Source organism: Pelophylax lessonae (genome assembly GCF_965119305.1).
Source record: "Pelophylax lessonae genome assembly, chromosome: 5".
Classification (NCBI taxonomy): Eukaryota; Metazoa; Chordata; class Amphibia; order Anura; family Ranidae; genus Pelophylax; species Pelophylax lessonae.
Genome location: NC_138772.1, coordinates 70,256,736 through 70,272,026, shown reverse-complemented (window position 1 = coordinate 70,272,026; position 15,291 = coordinate 70,256,736). Strand labels below are relative to the sequence as shown.

Sequence of the window (15,291 nt, the reverse complement as noted above, 5' to 3'; positions counted from 1 at the left end):
GAGGAAAAGCACAGAGGTTCCCTTTGCCAAATCCCCACAGATAGCTTTACATAAATTTCCAATTGAATCTACATCTAAAAATGTTGTAGCTTAATATTTTTTTGTGCTACTTGGTGCCAAAATAACTGTCGCTAGGGCATAGAAGACTGTTTCCTTTGTGATGGCTAAAAGGAAAATATCTTGGAATATGGCCCAAGAAAAGATGGTCAGTATCCTCCAAGATTTAGTAAGGAAATTTGAAGATATCTGGTAACCTTGGGCCAAGTATGTGCAAACATCCCTCTCATAATAAGGATTGTTTTTTTTTTCTTTACTTATAAAAGGACGACTTCTATCTGGCATCTGGAACTCTTTTTCTCCACTCTTTTTTATCCTACTTTACTGTCCTTTTTTCTTTCTCAGTTTTTTTCTGATTTTCTTCAATTCAGGTTATGGGAGGGGTTCCTGAGCTTAGGGAAATTATAGATTCCTGTTGGCGATTTTCCAGACATATTCTCTTCTCAGTTTCTTCTTCCAACAGGTATACTATTAGTAGTGGTCTGGGTTGTATACAATTCACATATTATACCCAAAGGGTACAAGAAACGGTTTCCAACAAATTGGGTTGGTAAAAAGTTATTTACCCCTAAATGCTTTATAAGTTTGTTTAATATGTTGAATTTGAATTGCAGTTATAGATGTCTCATTTTTGGTGGAGTTGCTGGATAGAGTCCTGATGGACTCTGATGGAAGCGGTCCTTTGGTTCTGCACCCCAGGATCTCCAGCCTAGGGACGCATTCAACTACCACATCCTGAGTTTCACTAATGTTTTCTCCTACGCCTCTCCTAATCTTGATCTACCGGAGACTCTTATTTATATGTTCTTGTTATATTTTTGGAATTGTCTACTCTTTATATTAACCCATTCACTTGCTATAGTCTTATTAATAACATTTTTATTACATTTTGTAACCTGAGAAATTTGTTACTTTCTCATGATATTAATAAAAAAAAAAAATTGAAAGCGCCCCCATCCCTCCGTGCTTGCACACAGAAGTCGCGCACGCGTATGTAAATGGTATTTGCACCACACATGTAAGGTATCACCACAATCCTTAAAACAAAAACAATAAATCTAGCACTAGAACTCCTTTGTAACTCTAAACAGGTATCCTCTAAAAATGTTTAAAGCATCACCTATGGAGAGTTTTAGGTAACGTAGTTTGTCACCACTCCACGAGCGTGCACAATTTTAATGCGTGACATGTTAGATATCTATTTCTTAGGATTAACATCATCTTTCACATTTTTTCAATAATCTTTCTTTATTTATTCAATAAAAAGGGTATCAGGAATAGTCCATATGATATACACGAAACAGAACCAAATACCCCACCCTCCCCACAGGGAAAGACATTTTACAAGAAATGGGGGTATTACATATTGGGGTTTGTTATTTTAAAATTCACTGCGCAAATGCCGAGTGACATAAAAAATTGCAATGATCTCCATTTTATTCCCTAGAGCAGTGATGGCGAACCTTGGCACTCCAGATGTTTTGGAACTACATTTCCCATGATGCTCATGCACTCTGCAGTGTAGTTGAGCATCATGGGAAATGTAGTTCCAAAACATCTGGGGTGCCAAAGTTCGCCATCACTGCCCTAGAGTCTCCGCTAAAATAAATTGTATAATTTTTGGGTGTTACAAGTAATTTTCTAGCAAAAAAAATATTGCTTTAAAGTGGTGTTCCAATTATTTTTGTGAGTATTAAAAGTCAGCAGCTACAGCTGCTGACTTTTCATAAACACACACTCACCTGTCCCATGATCCAGTAATGCGGCCACCCGAAGCCTCGCTCCTCTCCCCATCCTCTCCCCCGTCTCTCCCTGGCATCACAAATGTGGGCACCCCGCTGTGACAGCTTGCTGCTTCACACTGTGCATGCACGTGTTTTGCTGCGCCTCCACAGTGGCCAGGCTATCTTCTGGGACCTGTGATGTGTCCCAGAAGATTGCACCGAGGGAGGAGGGTACCTGTCAAAACTAGGCACTTACTCCCCCCCAAAAAAAAAAAAAAAATAATTGACATGCAAAATGTGGCATGTAAGGGGCTACGGGGTCCTTAAAGCGGAACTTCAACTTTTGGGTGGAACTTGGAAAAAAAGACCCAGAAAAGGTGTGGTTTTTGTGCTGTATGCAGTTTCCACATACAGTTGTGAAGGTAGACAACACAGACCTCTACTTCTATTCGTATTAAACAAGCAAGTGTTCAAAAAAGAGCCTATCCTAGACTATGCTAGATGAATGTTTGTTTTATGCACTTGCAGTGAATTATACTTCCCACGTGCATCTTTTTTCTAGTTATAAACTGATGAGCTTTTAGCCATATTTTTTCCTTTCCTGAACTGCCTGTATTAGATGTGGGACCCATACAATACCCACGGATCTGGCAGTACCTAATTAGATGCAGGTCACTAACACATTAAGACAAAAGGATAAGCGAAAATGCCTTGATAAGTCACGAGAAGAAATCAGTTTTATGTGATAAAGATAAAAAAATCTTTTTTTATATGTTTAACCAATGCTGTGTATCTAAGGTGATCAAAAAAGGCAGCGCAGTGAAAGAACAGTGACTGGCATTCCCTTCCCAGTAGTTGAGCTGAATAATTAGAATTGTCTCCCAGGTTCATAGCGCGCTTAGGTTAAACATGAAGGGAAGATAGCTTATTAGAAATGTGCTGAAACTCTCACCAACAAATCCTCAGAAGTAACATTGCAGATTCATCAGTTTCTCATGCTCCTAAAACTAATTGTCTGTAACTCCAAAAAAAAAAAAAAAGCTGCGGCCAGAAAGAGACAGAGAAAAGACGGCATTATAAGAATCATGTCTACTTCAAGGAAATCTATGCCTTTGTTAAGAAAAGAAAATACATAAATCTGCTACACAATTTATTTTGCAATATAGTTATTAAAATTACTTTTACATTTCAATCAGCAATTGAAAACCAAGCCATGGATTTCTATCACTGCCAAAAAAAATATCCAATTTCTCATTTCTTTTGCAACCATGACAACAATATCCCACTTACAAACAAGACTTCCTTATCCTCCTTTTTCCTATACATACTTTGCTGACTTCTCCTGTGACTTTCCATATCTAAAGTCCTGCTAGAGGTGTCATCTTCATTAAGATAGCACTTCAGCTGATAATGAGATTAAAGGAACATTATAATGATTTGGTCAATGATGTGGCCATTTTTTTTTTTTTTACTTTGAAAGTTTTAAACTGATGTTTATATGTTATAAAAAAAATCTTTATTTGACAAAAATAAATGTAAATCAGGATGCCCTCATGATTCCATTCTCGGTTTTCTATAGAGATAGCAGAGCAGTAGCTTTTTTCTTTGAGACTGTCCCTCTCCAACTAAAACTCTGCAATTAACCATAAAGAGCAAGGAGGGAGGGAGGTAGATGAAGGTAATTTATTCACTTTTGTAAATATCAGGCCAAGTCAGTCAAGGGTAGCCTGGTAAATGTAAAAAATTAGCCCATAACACCCATTCTGGAAAAAAATAGTACATATATGAGTCTATATACGTACTTCTGCAAAATTCTCAATACTTCATCTATGTTATATATATACAGTATACTGTATATACACACACACACACACACAATATACACTATGTTATCAAAAGTTATGTGACACCTGCCTTTACACGAACATGAACTTTAATGGCATCCCAGTCTTAGGCTGTAGGGTTCAATATTGAGTTGGCCCACCCTTCTTCCGGGAAGGCCATCCACAAGGTTTAGGAGTGTGTCTATGGGAATGTGCCTGTAAAGGCAGGTGTCCCAATACTTTTGACAAAATAGTGTGTGTGTGTGTGTGTGTGTGTGTGTGTGTGTATATATGTATATATATATATATATATATATATATATATATATATATATAGTTCTTTTACTTTTTGTGGGCGACAGGCGTCCCGTGTTTCTGTTTGCGCGATTTTACCGAGAATCACGGCAAAATCGCCCTAGGTTTGGGGTGCTATTGAAAGGGATGGAAATAACGTGGGCGTCCCACGCTTTGCCGTGATTTGGAATCGCGGGCAGAGTCGCGGCGATTCTGCCCATGATTCAGGACCTCAATATGTGAACGGAGCCTTACTGCTCAGAAGTGAACAGGTGTCCCATTATACTCAGTGCCTTCTGAGAGGGGAAATGCTACAAGTAAAAACACTGACTTCAAACTGAGCCCTGACGCTGTGCAAGAGATGCTAACTTTCCCCTTTAGAAGATAAGCAGTTGTCTAATTCAGTTGCCCACCCACAACTAAACTGTACTTGGAATAGACACTATTCATTGAATGCCAAATGAGTATTGTTCTAATAATTAGAGTTAGAGTAACAAAGAAGGAAAACTGTTCTAAAGCACCTTTCCCTTTCCAACGATCCTCAAGCTTTTTGAGTTTGTGTGTGACATTTCTGAGTTTTGCTAACTGCCAAGCACTTTGACAAAAATGCAAGAACAACAAACACAACAAAACTCACCATGAATCTCCCAAAATGTCATTACCGAGTTTCTAATATCTCTCCTCCTAATTCCACCTATGCCCTGTTTTCTTGTGAGTTAAACATTTAAGTACACAGCTATCAGATCTGTGTGAAAGTTGTTGTTAGGTGTGAAATAAGTTTTCATAAGTTGAATAGATAGTAAAATCAAAACTAATATTTTAGTGTTTGACAGATGATGGAGCACTTAACAACTTGACGGTTTCTTAGATTTCTTGGGAATTTTGTTGGTTGGATCCCTGCTCTGAGTTTGCAGGTCTGCATACCTTTAGAAAAGACATAGCTTATATTCTGGTGAATGTTTAATTAGGTGTATGGTCATGGACAGGTTTTTTTCTGGTTCAATGGTTTTTGACTTGAGAGTGATTTAAAATCTACTGAGCTATCAGTTTCCATCACTGGAACCCGTGGTCGCACAACTTTTCATGTAAGAAATGTCCTTCTGGTGGAAGCACCTTTTCACATAGAACAATTTCTTGTTAGACTGGACCTCCCCTGGCTTAGACTGTGTGTAAAAAAGGGTTTATATGAGATGGCTGCCCCATCTGTACCAATGCCATAGCAATAGAAGCATTGGTACCATAACTCTGTTGTTAATTTAAGGCCCAGAGTCAGTCTGCTTCTCCACCTCTGAAGACGTCATACACATTGACGAAACGAGCGTAAGGTGGAACACACTCTGCATACGTCACTAGTGCCTGAGTGGAACGCGAACCGGTATTCACCACTCATGGGCACCATTTTGGCTGGCGATTTTTTTTGTTTTTTATGTATTGTACACCTACCAATCCTATTAAAATAGTTTTTATGATAATACACTATCTGGAGCTTTTTTTACTCTGCATACCCTGACTGGACCCTGAGGATCGAGGCTATCCAGGAGAGGGAATCCTGAGTATTGTGGTACTACAAAGCCCAGCAGTATCTACTCTGGCCCTGGTGGCCATAAAGCGATTACAGGTCTTAATACCATAAGGCATATAAGACCCACATCATCTGGTGAGTGTGTTCTCCTATTATCCCCCACCACAAAGTACCAGCATTGGATCATTGGAGGATTCAACACAGAGCACCTGCAATTTTTCAAATATCTATTTATTTCTATAAATTAATACGTCCCATTTGTTGTAAACACCCATAGGCACGAGGGATATACACATTTTTTAGTATATTTTCTTATAACCTGTCTCCTTGCCAAGGTGACAATGGGGACTGGTGCCCTTCCCATAGTAACGGATAAATCTACATCTCATTGCCGTGGTGTAGAAGGGAGGAGTGCTGTTGCCACGGTAATGAAAAGAATGGTGCCACTATTATAATGACTGAGGGGTCTGTCCTGCTGACAACATTTTACAAGACAGGAAGTGGGGGGAACTCTCCAACAGCAACAAAGATAGACATTAACACACATATGTGAATTGGATGTGGGTTTCACATATGTGGTTCACACATATGCAAATTGGATGTGGGTTTTCCCGCACATCAATTCGCATGACATGAGAGTGTGGTCGGCTTACAATAAAGCCGGTTCACACAGCTCCGGGGCAACCACAGTCCACATTTAAAAAAGGGTCCTATGCATCTTTGGTTCTGATTCAGGGGCGAATTCAGGCAAAAATTCGGACCTGATTCTCATTTGAATCGTGAACAGAGACGCACTGGACCCCAGCATATGTGAACGGAGCCTTAGTAGAGGAAGTTAAAAACATCTATCAGATTTCTCCATCTGTTTATGTTATTGTTGCACATTTTCCCAGATTTTCTTTTTGGTGAAACGATTGTGAGCAGGGAAGAAAATTAAGCTGGAGAAACCCCCCAGGGACAGGGTGGGCTAACATTTCACCTCAGGGTGTAGTCCTCAGGCAAAAGTGGATCAATGTGTACAGATGGGCACCATTCATTTTTATATGCAAAACAAAAGGAGTTTATTGTCTATTGTCTCTGACTATAAACTCCAGGGAGAGAGGGTAAGGCACCCAAGGACCAACAGACTCTAGGAAAGGGGAACAAAAGTATTTACAGTCTTCACAGATTAATAACCTTTAGGCCAACCTGGCATTCAGTGAATGTAGCTCCTGACTGTAAAACACTTATCACTTCAGCTACCAACATGCTGTGGAGAAGATATCATACACTCCAGTGAGGTCCGAGCTTTGCATCCAAGCTTCTCAAACTGCTCAAGACATCTAGAGATCCTCCGTGGCTCTTCAGTTCCCAGGTTAGGCAAGCTAGGCCTCAAACCTAGGCGTTTGTCCAGCCACATGGTTACCCTCTTTGGCAGGAGGCTTAAGATGATTTAACAGCCAAACACATCCCTCCCCTAGGCAGGAGCACCAGGAGAGAATTAAACAGCTGGATTGTTACACTTGTACAGTGATGGTGAACCTTGGCACCCCAGATGTTTTGAAACTACATTTCCCATGATGCTCAACTACACTGCAGAGTGCATGAGCATCATTGGAAATGTAGTTCCAAAACATCTGGGGTGCCAAGGTTCGCCATCACTGCACTAGTACATCTCTTTAATAGAAACTTAGATAGCAGTTAATACCAAAAAAAGTTCCTATCCTTCCCCTCTCTGCCCAAGCTAGAATAAATATTTTGGGCTTGACATACACTTTAATTTTGCTTTCCCTATTGAGGCCGATGCATTGTGCCAAAATGTTGAAATTTCACTCAAATTTCCTGATTTTTGCTGACATTTGGGGGAAATATATATCATCACTTTTACCCATTCCTCTCTTGAAGATGTTAGGATGTGTAACAATATAATATCCAGTGTATTCAAAAGAACTGGATGAATACTATTACAAACTAGATGAGTTGAATTTTAGGGATTGTTCTTGTTGCATAGTTGGAAAACTATTTATTTTTTTCTCATTTTAAAAAATAAGTATATTTAATCAGGTAATAAAAAAAAAATGATGCCCATAGAGTGTGAAGAGTTTCTTTGGTGTCTTAGGGAATTCCAAAAATATTCCACCCTTCTTTTCTCACACGTAAAAAGTAAATATTGTACCTCAATATCTGTTCCATTATCATTTCCTTCATCCAAAAACAAATCTGAAAGACCAGCGGCTTCAGAGAAGTCATGAGCAGTGCTGGGACGGTTCGTGTCCACGGAATGCCTCCTCCATCTGTGCCTGGATAGGTGCAAGTCCACGGAAACACTTTCATCCACTCTGGACATGGGCGGACTGATGAAATAAGATGCGTCTAAAAATAAAAACACAAATAAGACTGATATAGGGAATCAAATTTGATGTCAATTTACAACAGTTTCCTTCTTCTTAAAACTGTAAATCTCAAGTCAAGGCACAGTGAAGGCACAAAATGTATTAGGAAAACAAAAATGAATAACACCATACTAAAATAAATCTAGGCAACATATAAGGTTTCCTCTGAAGCACTCCTGAGTGCCATAAGTGGTGCCAACCTTTCTAATTCAATACCAACTTCCTGAAAGTCAGTCACCTACATCCCACCATGTAACGCTGGAGTGTCAGTAGGCTAAGAGCCTTAGTCCTAGGCATTACCACATAGAATACGTGGGGCATGCCTCTGCTACTACTTTTAGTACGCCACTATTTGCACACTGACAACATGAGGCTTCTGGGGTTGCCAGAGAGAAAAAAATCTTACGTATCTACTGGCACCTTATGGCTGCTGAACTTACATGCCTACCTTGTCTAACATGTTTTTCTATTATAGGGCCCACAAATGTATTTGTTACTTTGCTAAAGATGATGCATTTTCAGCAGGAAGGATAGCAAGCACCTTTTTCCAGAGAAGCCCAGCAGCCTACATATTCTGAGTAGGTCTGTAATGCAAGTTTCTACCAAAGCCTGAATGGTCCTTGTGTAGCCTACACTTTCCTGCACCTTCCTATTGGCCACCCACCCATCAGGTTTCCTGGCAAACAAGAAGGCACAGGAAGGGACAGGCCATATGTCTAACATGCAGTCTATGGTATAGAGCTGTGCATTCAGACATTGAGAGGTTCATTCCTACTGCTCAGTCTTGTAGATAATTTAACAGTTGAAACAAAGCCAGAGCACACTTTACGGCTTGTGTCCATGGCCATTTTTTTCAAACTCCTTTTTCTCCCTATCAGAATGTAAAAGCAGCTTAATGCACTATACAAGGAGATCAGAAGCACATGGGAAGGAGCACAGTAGCATCTCAAACTAATCTTGAATGCAAGATGAATGCACCTATAATAACACTGCATCTGTCTACCTCCACAAGCCCTTAAAATGAACCTGTTACTTTGCACTGCATTGTGAGTATGTGACTTCTTCTCATGTCACTGGCTAGCACTTGGCAATTGGCCATTCTGGCACCCTTGCTTTCACACGGGGCTTCAAAAGAGTCTTCAGCCATGGGTAAGCTCTACGTCGCAAGCTTAAATAAGGCTTTGCTTCAAAAATGAGGCATGCAAAAAAGGTAGGCATAAGCTACTTGCAGGACCATCATTAAGGTGAATCTGTTCTTTACAATGGATTGGCAAAGCACAGATTTAGTTCAGTGGCTCTATATTTCACAAATGTGAAGCTACAATTAATAACATTAATACATATTAGGAACTAAAGGATAAGAAAAATGACTAAACACAAAGCCTACAATATTATTTTGAATGCTCCGGTTATTTGTCCTAGCTCAACATGATTGGTTTTTATGGCAAACATCTCTATGCTGGAATGCTGGAGTCCAGAGAGGGGCAACAAAGCTAATTAGGGGAATGGAGAACTTCAGATATGAGAACAGACTACAAGCCTTGAACTGGGAATATGATATCAATGTACAAATACTGTACTGATGACCCTAGCATGGGGAACAAACTTTTCAGCAAAAGGGAATTTAAAAAAAGACACGCGGCCATTCACTAAAATTAGAAGAGAAGCTGTTTAACCTTAAACTGCATAAAGGGTTCTTTACCGTCAGAGCAGTAAGGATGTGGAATTCTCTTCCACAAGCAGTGGTGTCAGCATGGAGCAGCAGTAGATTCAAAAATCATTTAGATGGTCACCTTAATGACCACAACATACAGGCTATACAATGTACGGTTAACAGCAAACACACACACACACACACACAGGTTGAACTGGATGGACTGGTGTCTTTTTTCAACCTCACTAACTATGTAACTATGTAACATTGTGCCTGTGCAAAAATTCCATCACCAATTGTAAATCGCTGTACATGGGAATATTATTGATAGTCCTTCAGACTTTAGGGGGGCCGGACTATGGTCAGTGGGAGTGGAAATGTTCCTGGCATCAGTAGGAGTAAACATCACATTTGGTATTAGGTGGAGGAACAGTGCCCCATCATTGGTATCTTTGGGAAGGAATAGTGCCCCATTGTTGGTGTCATTGGGAGAAATGGTGCCCCATTGCCACTGTCAGTTGGCAGAATAGTGTCTCATATCAGTGGGAGGAATAGTGCCCCAAGGGCCAGACAAAGGCAAGCAAAGGTTGGCATCCGGCCCCGGGCCGCAGTTTGGAGACCACTGCTATACAATATCATATTTATTTGCAATGAAAGAAAAATGGTGTTATATTGAAAAAAAAAATATATGTATATTTTGGTAGGGATTGAAGAGCAGTAAACACAACCAACACTTTTTTTCTTTCCTACAATAAAAGAACGACGACTGACATGCAGTCCAGGACCTGATTAATCCTTTAAAGTCTGTATACATCCCTGCCATTGCATCCTCTTGACTGAAAACATAACCCAAAAAGTAGTAGTAGTTGTAAACTTTGGGGAGTGATCATTAAAACTCCCCTATCAGTTGAAGCCAAAAATCACGTTGTATCTGGCTATCAGATCTTTTGTGGACATGTCGTTATATTAGAGACTGTTGTGAGTCCTTTTTTTTAGCTAAACAACTCATATCAGGTAGATGTGACATGAGATAATATGATCAGCAAGGTACAATATTGTTGAGCACTACCAAGCATAAAGCGGAGCCTACATACATAACAAGCAAATACAGCTTCCTCCATGTACAGGTAAAATTATTGTACATCAAATAAAACTATATATAGATGCGATGCTTTAACACATCAGAGTAATTACATTAAGCTGTTCTGTTCTGAATATGGTAGTCCCCTGGCTGTGCTGGAAATAAAGCCCAAATCTAGGTTTCCGATTCCACCTCCATCTGGATCCACCGTTTAAAAAATTCACCGTTTAAAAAATTGACGCAATTAACATTTTGTTTAGTAACCTAGGGTCCAATCTGGTGGCATCACAGCTCCCTTTTGCCTTTTTATTCCTCCAGCAGGTGGCAGATCCTGAATATGCAGGGAGCTGCTCTGCCCTGCCATGTAATGATATTTGCAGCATTATAAATCCAGAGTGGGAGTTAGTGGGAGTTTGACACACTGGGCGCACAGGAAGTCTGTCAAATGATACGGGGTGTCATTCAACCTGGAAGAGGAGTGCTGCCTTATCATTAAATTGCTCTATCCATGGTGGGCAGTGCTGGAGATTAAGTGAGCATAGCAGCCATAGCTGCTAGGGAATCCAAATTTTGCAAAGTTGAATTGAGCTTTTAAGCCCATCTGCAGGCAAAGCAAATCCTCCCTCCCTCCCAGCCCTTCCTCATATTTCTTTAAAACACCCTTTTTTCAGTCACCCATATCCACTGTCACGTGTCTCTCACCAGCACCTGTTCCAGTATTGGAGATCAGTTGTCTGGCGCTGCATTCTGTGCCCATGCTGACCAGTGCCCTGATTCGGACATCATCACTACAATCAGTGCTCTGGAGCCTGAGAGGACCCCTCATTATATGGCTATAGCTAAGACTATGGGAATACAATGATACACATATGGTAATAACTCCTTTAACCACTTAAGCTCCAGAAGATTTTACCCCCTTCCTGACCAGGGGGTATTTTGCGATTCGGCACTGCGTGACTTTAACGGACAATTGCACGGTCGTGCGACGATGTACCTAAACAAATTTGACGTCCTTTTTTCCCACAAACAGAGCTTTCTTTTGGTGGTATTTGATCACCTGTGCGATTTTTTTGATCATGCGCTATAAACAAAAAAAGAGCATCAATTTTGCAAAAATAACAATATTTTTCACATTTTTTATATGAAATTCCCCAAATAAAAATATAAAAATCAAAATTTTTTAACATTTTCGGCCAATTTGTTTTATGCTACATATGTTTGGTAAACAAAAATTGCAAAAAACGTATTTTGATTGGTTTGCGCAAAAGTTGTTGCGTTTACTAACAAAGGGAAAGATTTTTGTCATTTTTTTTTTTTAACGCGTAATGACGGCGATCTGCGATTTTTTTTTTGCGGGACTGCGACATTGGGGCGGATAGATCGGACCCTTGACTGACATTTTTGACACTTTTGGGGTTACCAGTGACATTTCTACAGTAATCAGTGCTATACATATGCACTGTTACTGTAAAATGACACTGGTAGTGAAGGGGTTAACTTTTTTGAGAGGGAGGGGTGGTGTGTGTCCCTAGGGGCGTGATTCTAACTGTGATTGGCTGTGGCTTGAGCTGTAGGAACAGTGATCAACGGTCCTACATAGTAGAACCGTATGATCACTGTTTCTACACAGGGGAGAATGATAGGCGGCTTGTTTACATCAGCTGCCTGCCTTTCTCCCTCTCCACCCGACGATCGCGAGTGACCGGCGGACATCGGGTCCGCCGGTCACACGGGCGGGGGAGTCCGTGACCGCGCGGGAGCTGGAGCGCGCCTCCGGCGGCGCGCGCTCGCTCCCCAGAGCCTCACAGGCTAGTGACGTACCCATACGTCACTTTGCCTGTGAGGGGCTGACCGCCACAGTATATGTACTTGCGGCGGTCGGCAAGTGGTTAAGATTGTCTTGTGCTTAGTAACACTTTCGGCATTCAGGGGTTAGACAAAAATTTTTGGTCAATAGTTGTAATCTGCAAACAGGTCTCTTGTAAGGTTTAGGATAGGTCTTTTTGTAAAACATGACAGCAGAAAAAAGCTCCTTCAAGAGCTGCTGCTAGTAGCACCTCTCAGATCTTTCTCAAGACCTGCATGCGGATTTCAACTATTGGCATACAGTGCGCAGGAATGGCCGGTGCTGAATAGATTTTCATTGGATAGGTAGTAAATAGCAGAAAACGTGTCAACACTGAAACTAGAGGAAGGGGAATAAGTCATGATAAAAGTACAGCTCCCGTTCAGAAAAAAACATCACCTTCACTTAAAACATGGCAAAACATACTACAAATCAACGCTATAAAAGCTGTTTTTGTTGTTTAAAATTACCATTGCATTTTGCTCCACAGCCGCTATGATTTTCCAAAAAGTCAAAATTTAAATGTCTCTTCCTCACATCTTTGGCTGTAAAAATTGAATAAGCATACTTTGATTTTGTTTACTAGAACTTTTTTTTTTTTTTAAAGGTGGAAAAAAAATCCTAAGAAAAAAAAAAACAATGACACAGCCGGTACGTGGAATATTTTGTTGATAAGATATATGAAATTTAAATGACTCCATATCTAGTCTAAGCAGTACATGCAGTTTATAATTGAAAGTGTCGGCTTAGACATTCAAAGCATATTATGAGCTTGTCAAAGCCTCTCTTGTACAAGAGAACATTAAATTAGGCTGAGGTTCTATCAGAATAACAGAGGAGAATAAATATGCTTTTGGAAGTATCTTCCCTGTCTCTGTTGGTTGCCACAAAATTAACCACTGTTGTAAGATTAAAATCAATATAATCGGTTTACTGAGTATATTTGGAGTTTTGCTGACATATTTACCACCTTAATAGAAAGCTGTTACAATAGGAATATTGGAACAGCAATTGCTGTTTGTCAACTGCCTTGTCTATAGATCTATGGGGGGGATCTTTGGACTAAATATAAATATTGCAGCAAAAGCTGATTTTGAAATCCTTTAAATGGCCATGTGCTTTATCTTGTTATTTCAGTCTGGAGTTCTGCTTTAATAGGAAATCTAATTTAGTCAACCACTGCACCCTGGCAGCCACTTTAGACGGAAATGTTTGGGGGAAAATTTACAGAGAAGCTGCGAAATTAAGCATTCAGCATCTTTCTTCAGAGAAATATATTTAACTTTTTTTTTATTATTTTAGAATATTTGAAGGTGGAAAACGACAAGAACATATGCTATAAAAAATTTTGATAACGAAATAGTAAGTTATTGGAAAAGACTGTGAAAATAAAATTTTGAACTGAAAAAAAAAAATAACCAACTAGAAGAAAACCCTCAAACGTACACAATCCTTGAGATCGATTCATTTGTAGAATCTCCCAAGAAGAGGATAGAGCAGGAAAGAACCTTTTTAGATGTCCCCCCAGCTAGGCAATTAACCCTCTCATTGTGCCCCCAGTGACAGTGGTCACCAGAACAGAAGTGATGGGAAATCTCTCCAACAGAGAGCAGGGAAAGCTAGATAGAAGCTGTGCTTGTTTTTTTATTGCTATTCCCTATTAGGCAGAGTTTCCCTCACTGGTGTCATTTAGAAAGGAACTTAGAGGAAATCACTCCAACAAACACGTCTTGATAAAAAGTTTTTCTAGTAAGAATCATTCATTTGGTTTTGTGGAAGAAAAAGTTGACAGATAAATAAACCCACACTTGGGCAGTTTTGCACATCATTGTATAACACAGCACAAAAAAAAAGGTACAGAAGTCCAAGAGGCACATATTTTTACACCGTCTTTCACAAATTGCTGTTCTGTCCCATAAACTAGCTAATAAATTATTAGCTCATAATTGGGCTTAAAGCCTAATGAGGCTGGGCGAGCAGATGAAGAAGAGTTGGAAGTGAGAGACAAGATGATCAAGTCATGGGGAAAGTGTAGGGTTTGAGTATGGGAAGGGAAACTAGGGGAGGAGGACCTGGCATAGTTTAGGGTGTCCAAACTATGGCCCTCCAGCTGTTCAGGAACTACAATTCCCATGAGGCATTGTAAAACTCTGACATTCACAGACATAACTAGGCATGATGGGAATTGTATTTCTTGAACAGCTGGAGGGCCATAGTTTGGACACCCATATGATTTTACAGGTAGTTGAGAGACAAGTGGTTCAATGAGGGTATAGTATATTGAATCCAGTTGTCCCATAATTTTTACAAATTTGCTGTATTAGTCATTTTAGAAGCCTAAATCCTTTTCATGAACCAAAACATGTCGTCAAGTTTATCTTTTTTTTTCTTTTTTCTTCTTTGCTTAGCTGTGAACAAAAAAATGTATTCACTTGAACGCAGGCTATCTATTGGCTAGTCAAAAAAGGACAATCCATTGATTCTTGAGGACTACAATGTGAAAAATCATGGGCATTAAACCAAATATTCTTGACCAATGGCTACCAGTTTTGGACAGGTCCAAGCCTTGATAAAAGTGTCAGTCCTCCTCCCAATTTAAAATAGGTGTGAGCAAACCAATTAACACAATTGATAACCCAACAAAAATTAAAAAAAAAAAAAGGTTTGCATTTAAGCAGCATTTCTCTACACCAGTGACCCAACTACATTCAGTGAGTTGGTGAAGTATTCAAAATAACTTTCAATCTCACAGAATCAAAAGCCTCATGTGTGACTTCACTTCCTTATTAAGATGGGACCTACTTCTATATTAAACTGATGACATCACAGGGGCTGGGTATCTGGATTAAAAAAAGGAGGAACCCTATTCGATTTTCCATTGTTTGCTCATTTCTAAACCATATTTTTAAAACAGGTTT

At 39.8% G+C, this 15,291-nt stretch overlaps 1 protein-coding gene across 1 annotated transcript in view; it reads right to left on the bottom strand.

Annotated features, from left to right (window-relative positions):
• The window catches only part of PLXDC2 (plexin domain containing 2), an 804,296-nt gene that overhangs the window by 474,011 nt on the left and 314,994 nt on the right, over window positions 1–15,291 (bottom strand). Inside the window, exon 2 of the mRNA XM_082259441.1 lies at window positions 7,576–7,772. Coding sequence (XP_082115567.1) covers window positions 7,576–7,772 — 197 coding nt within the window. The remainder of the gene's footprint in view (window positions 1–7,575; window positions 7,773–15,291) is intronic.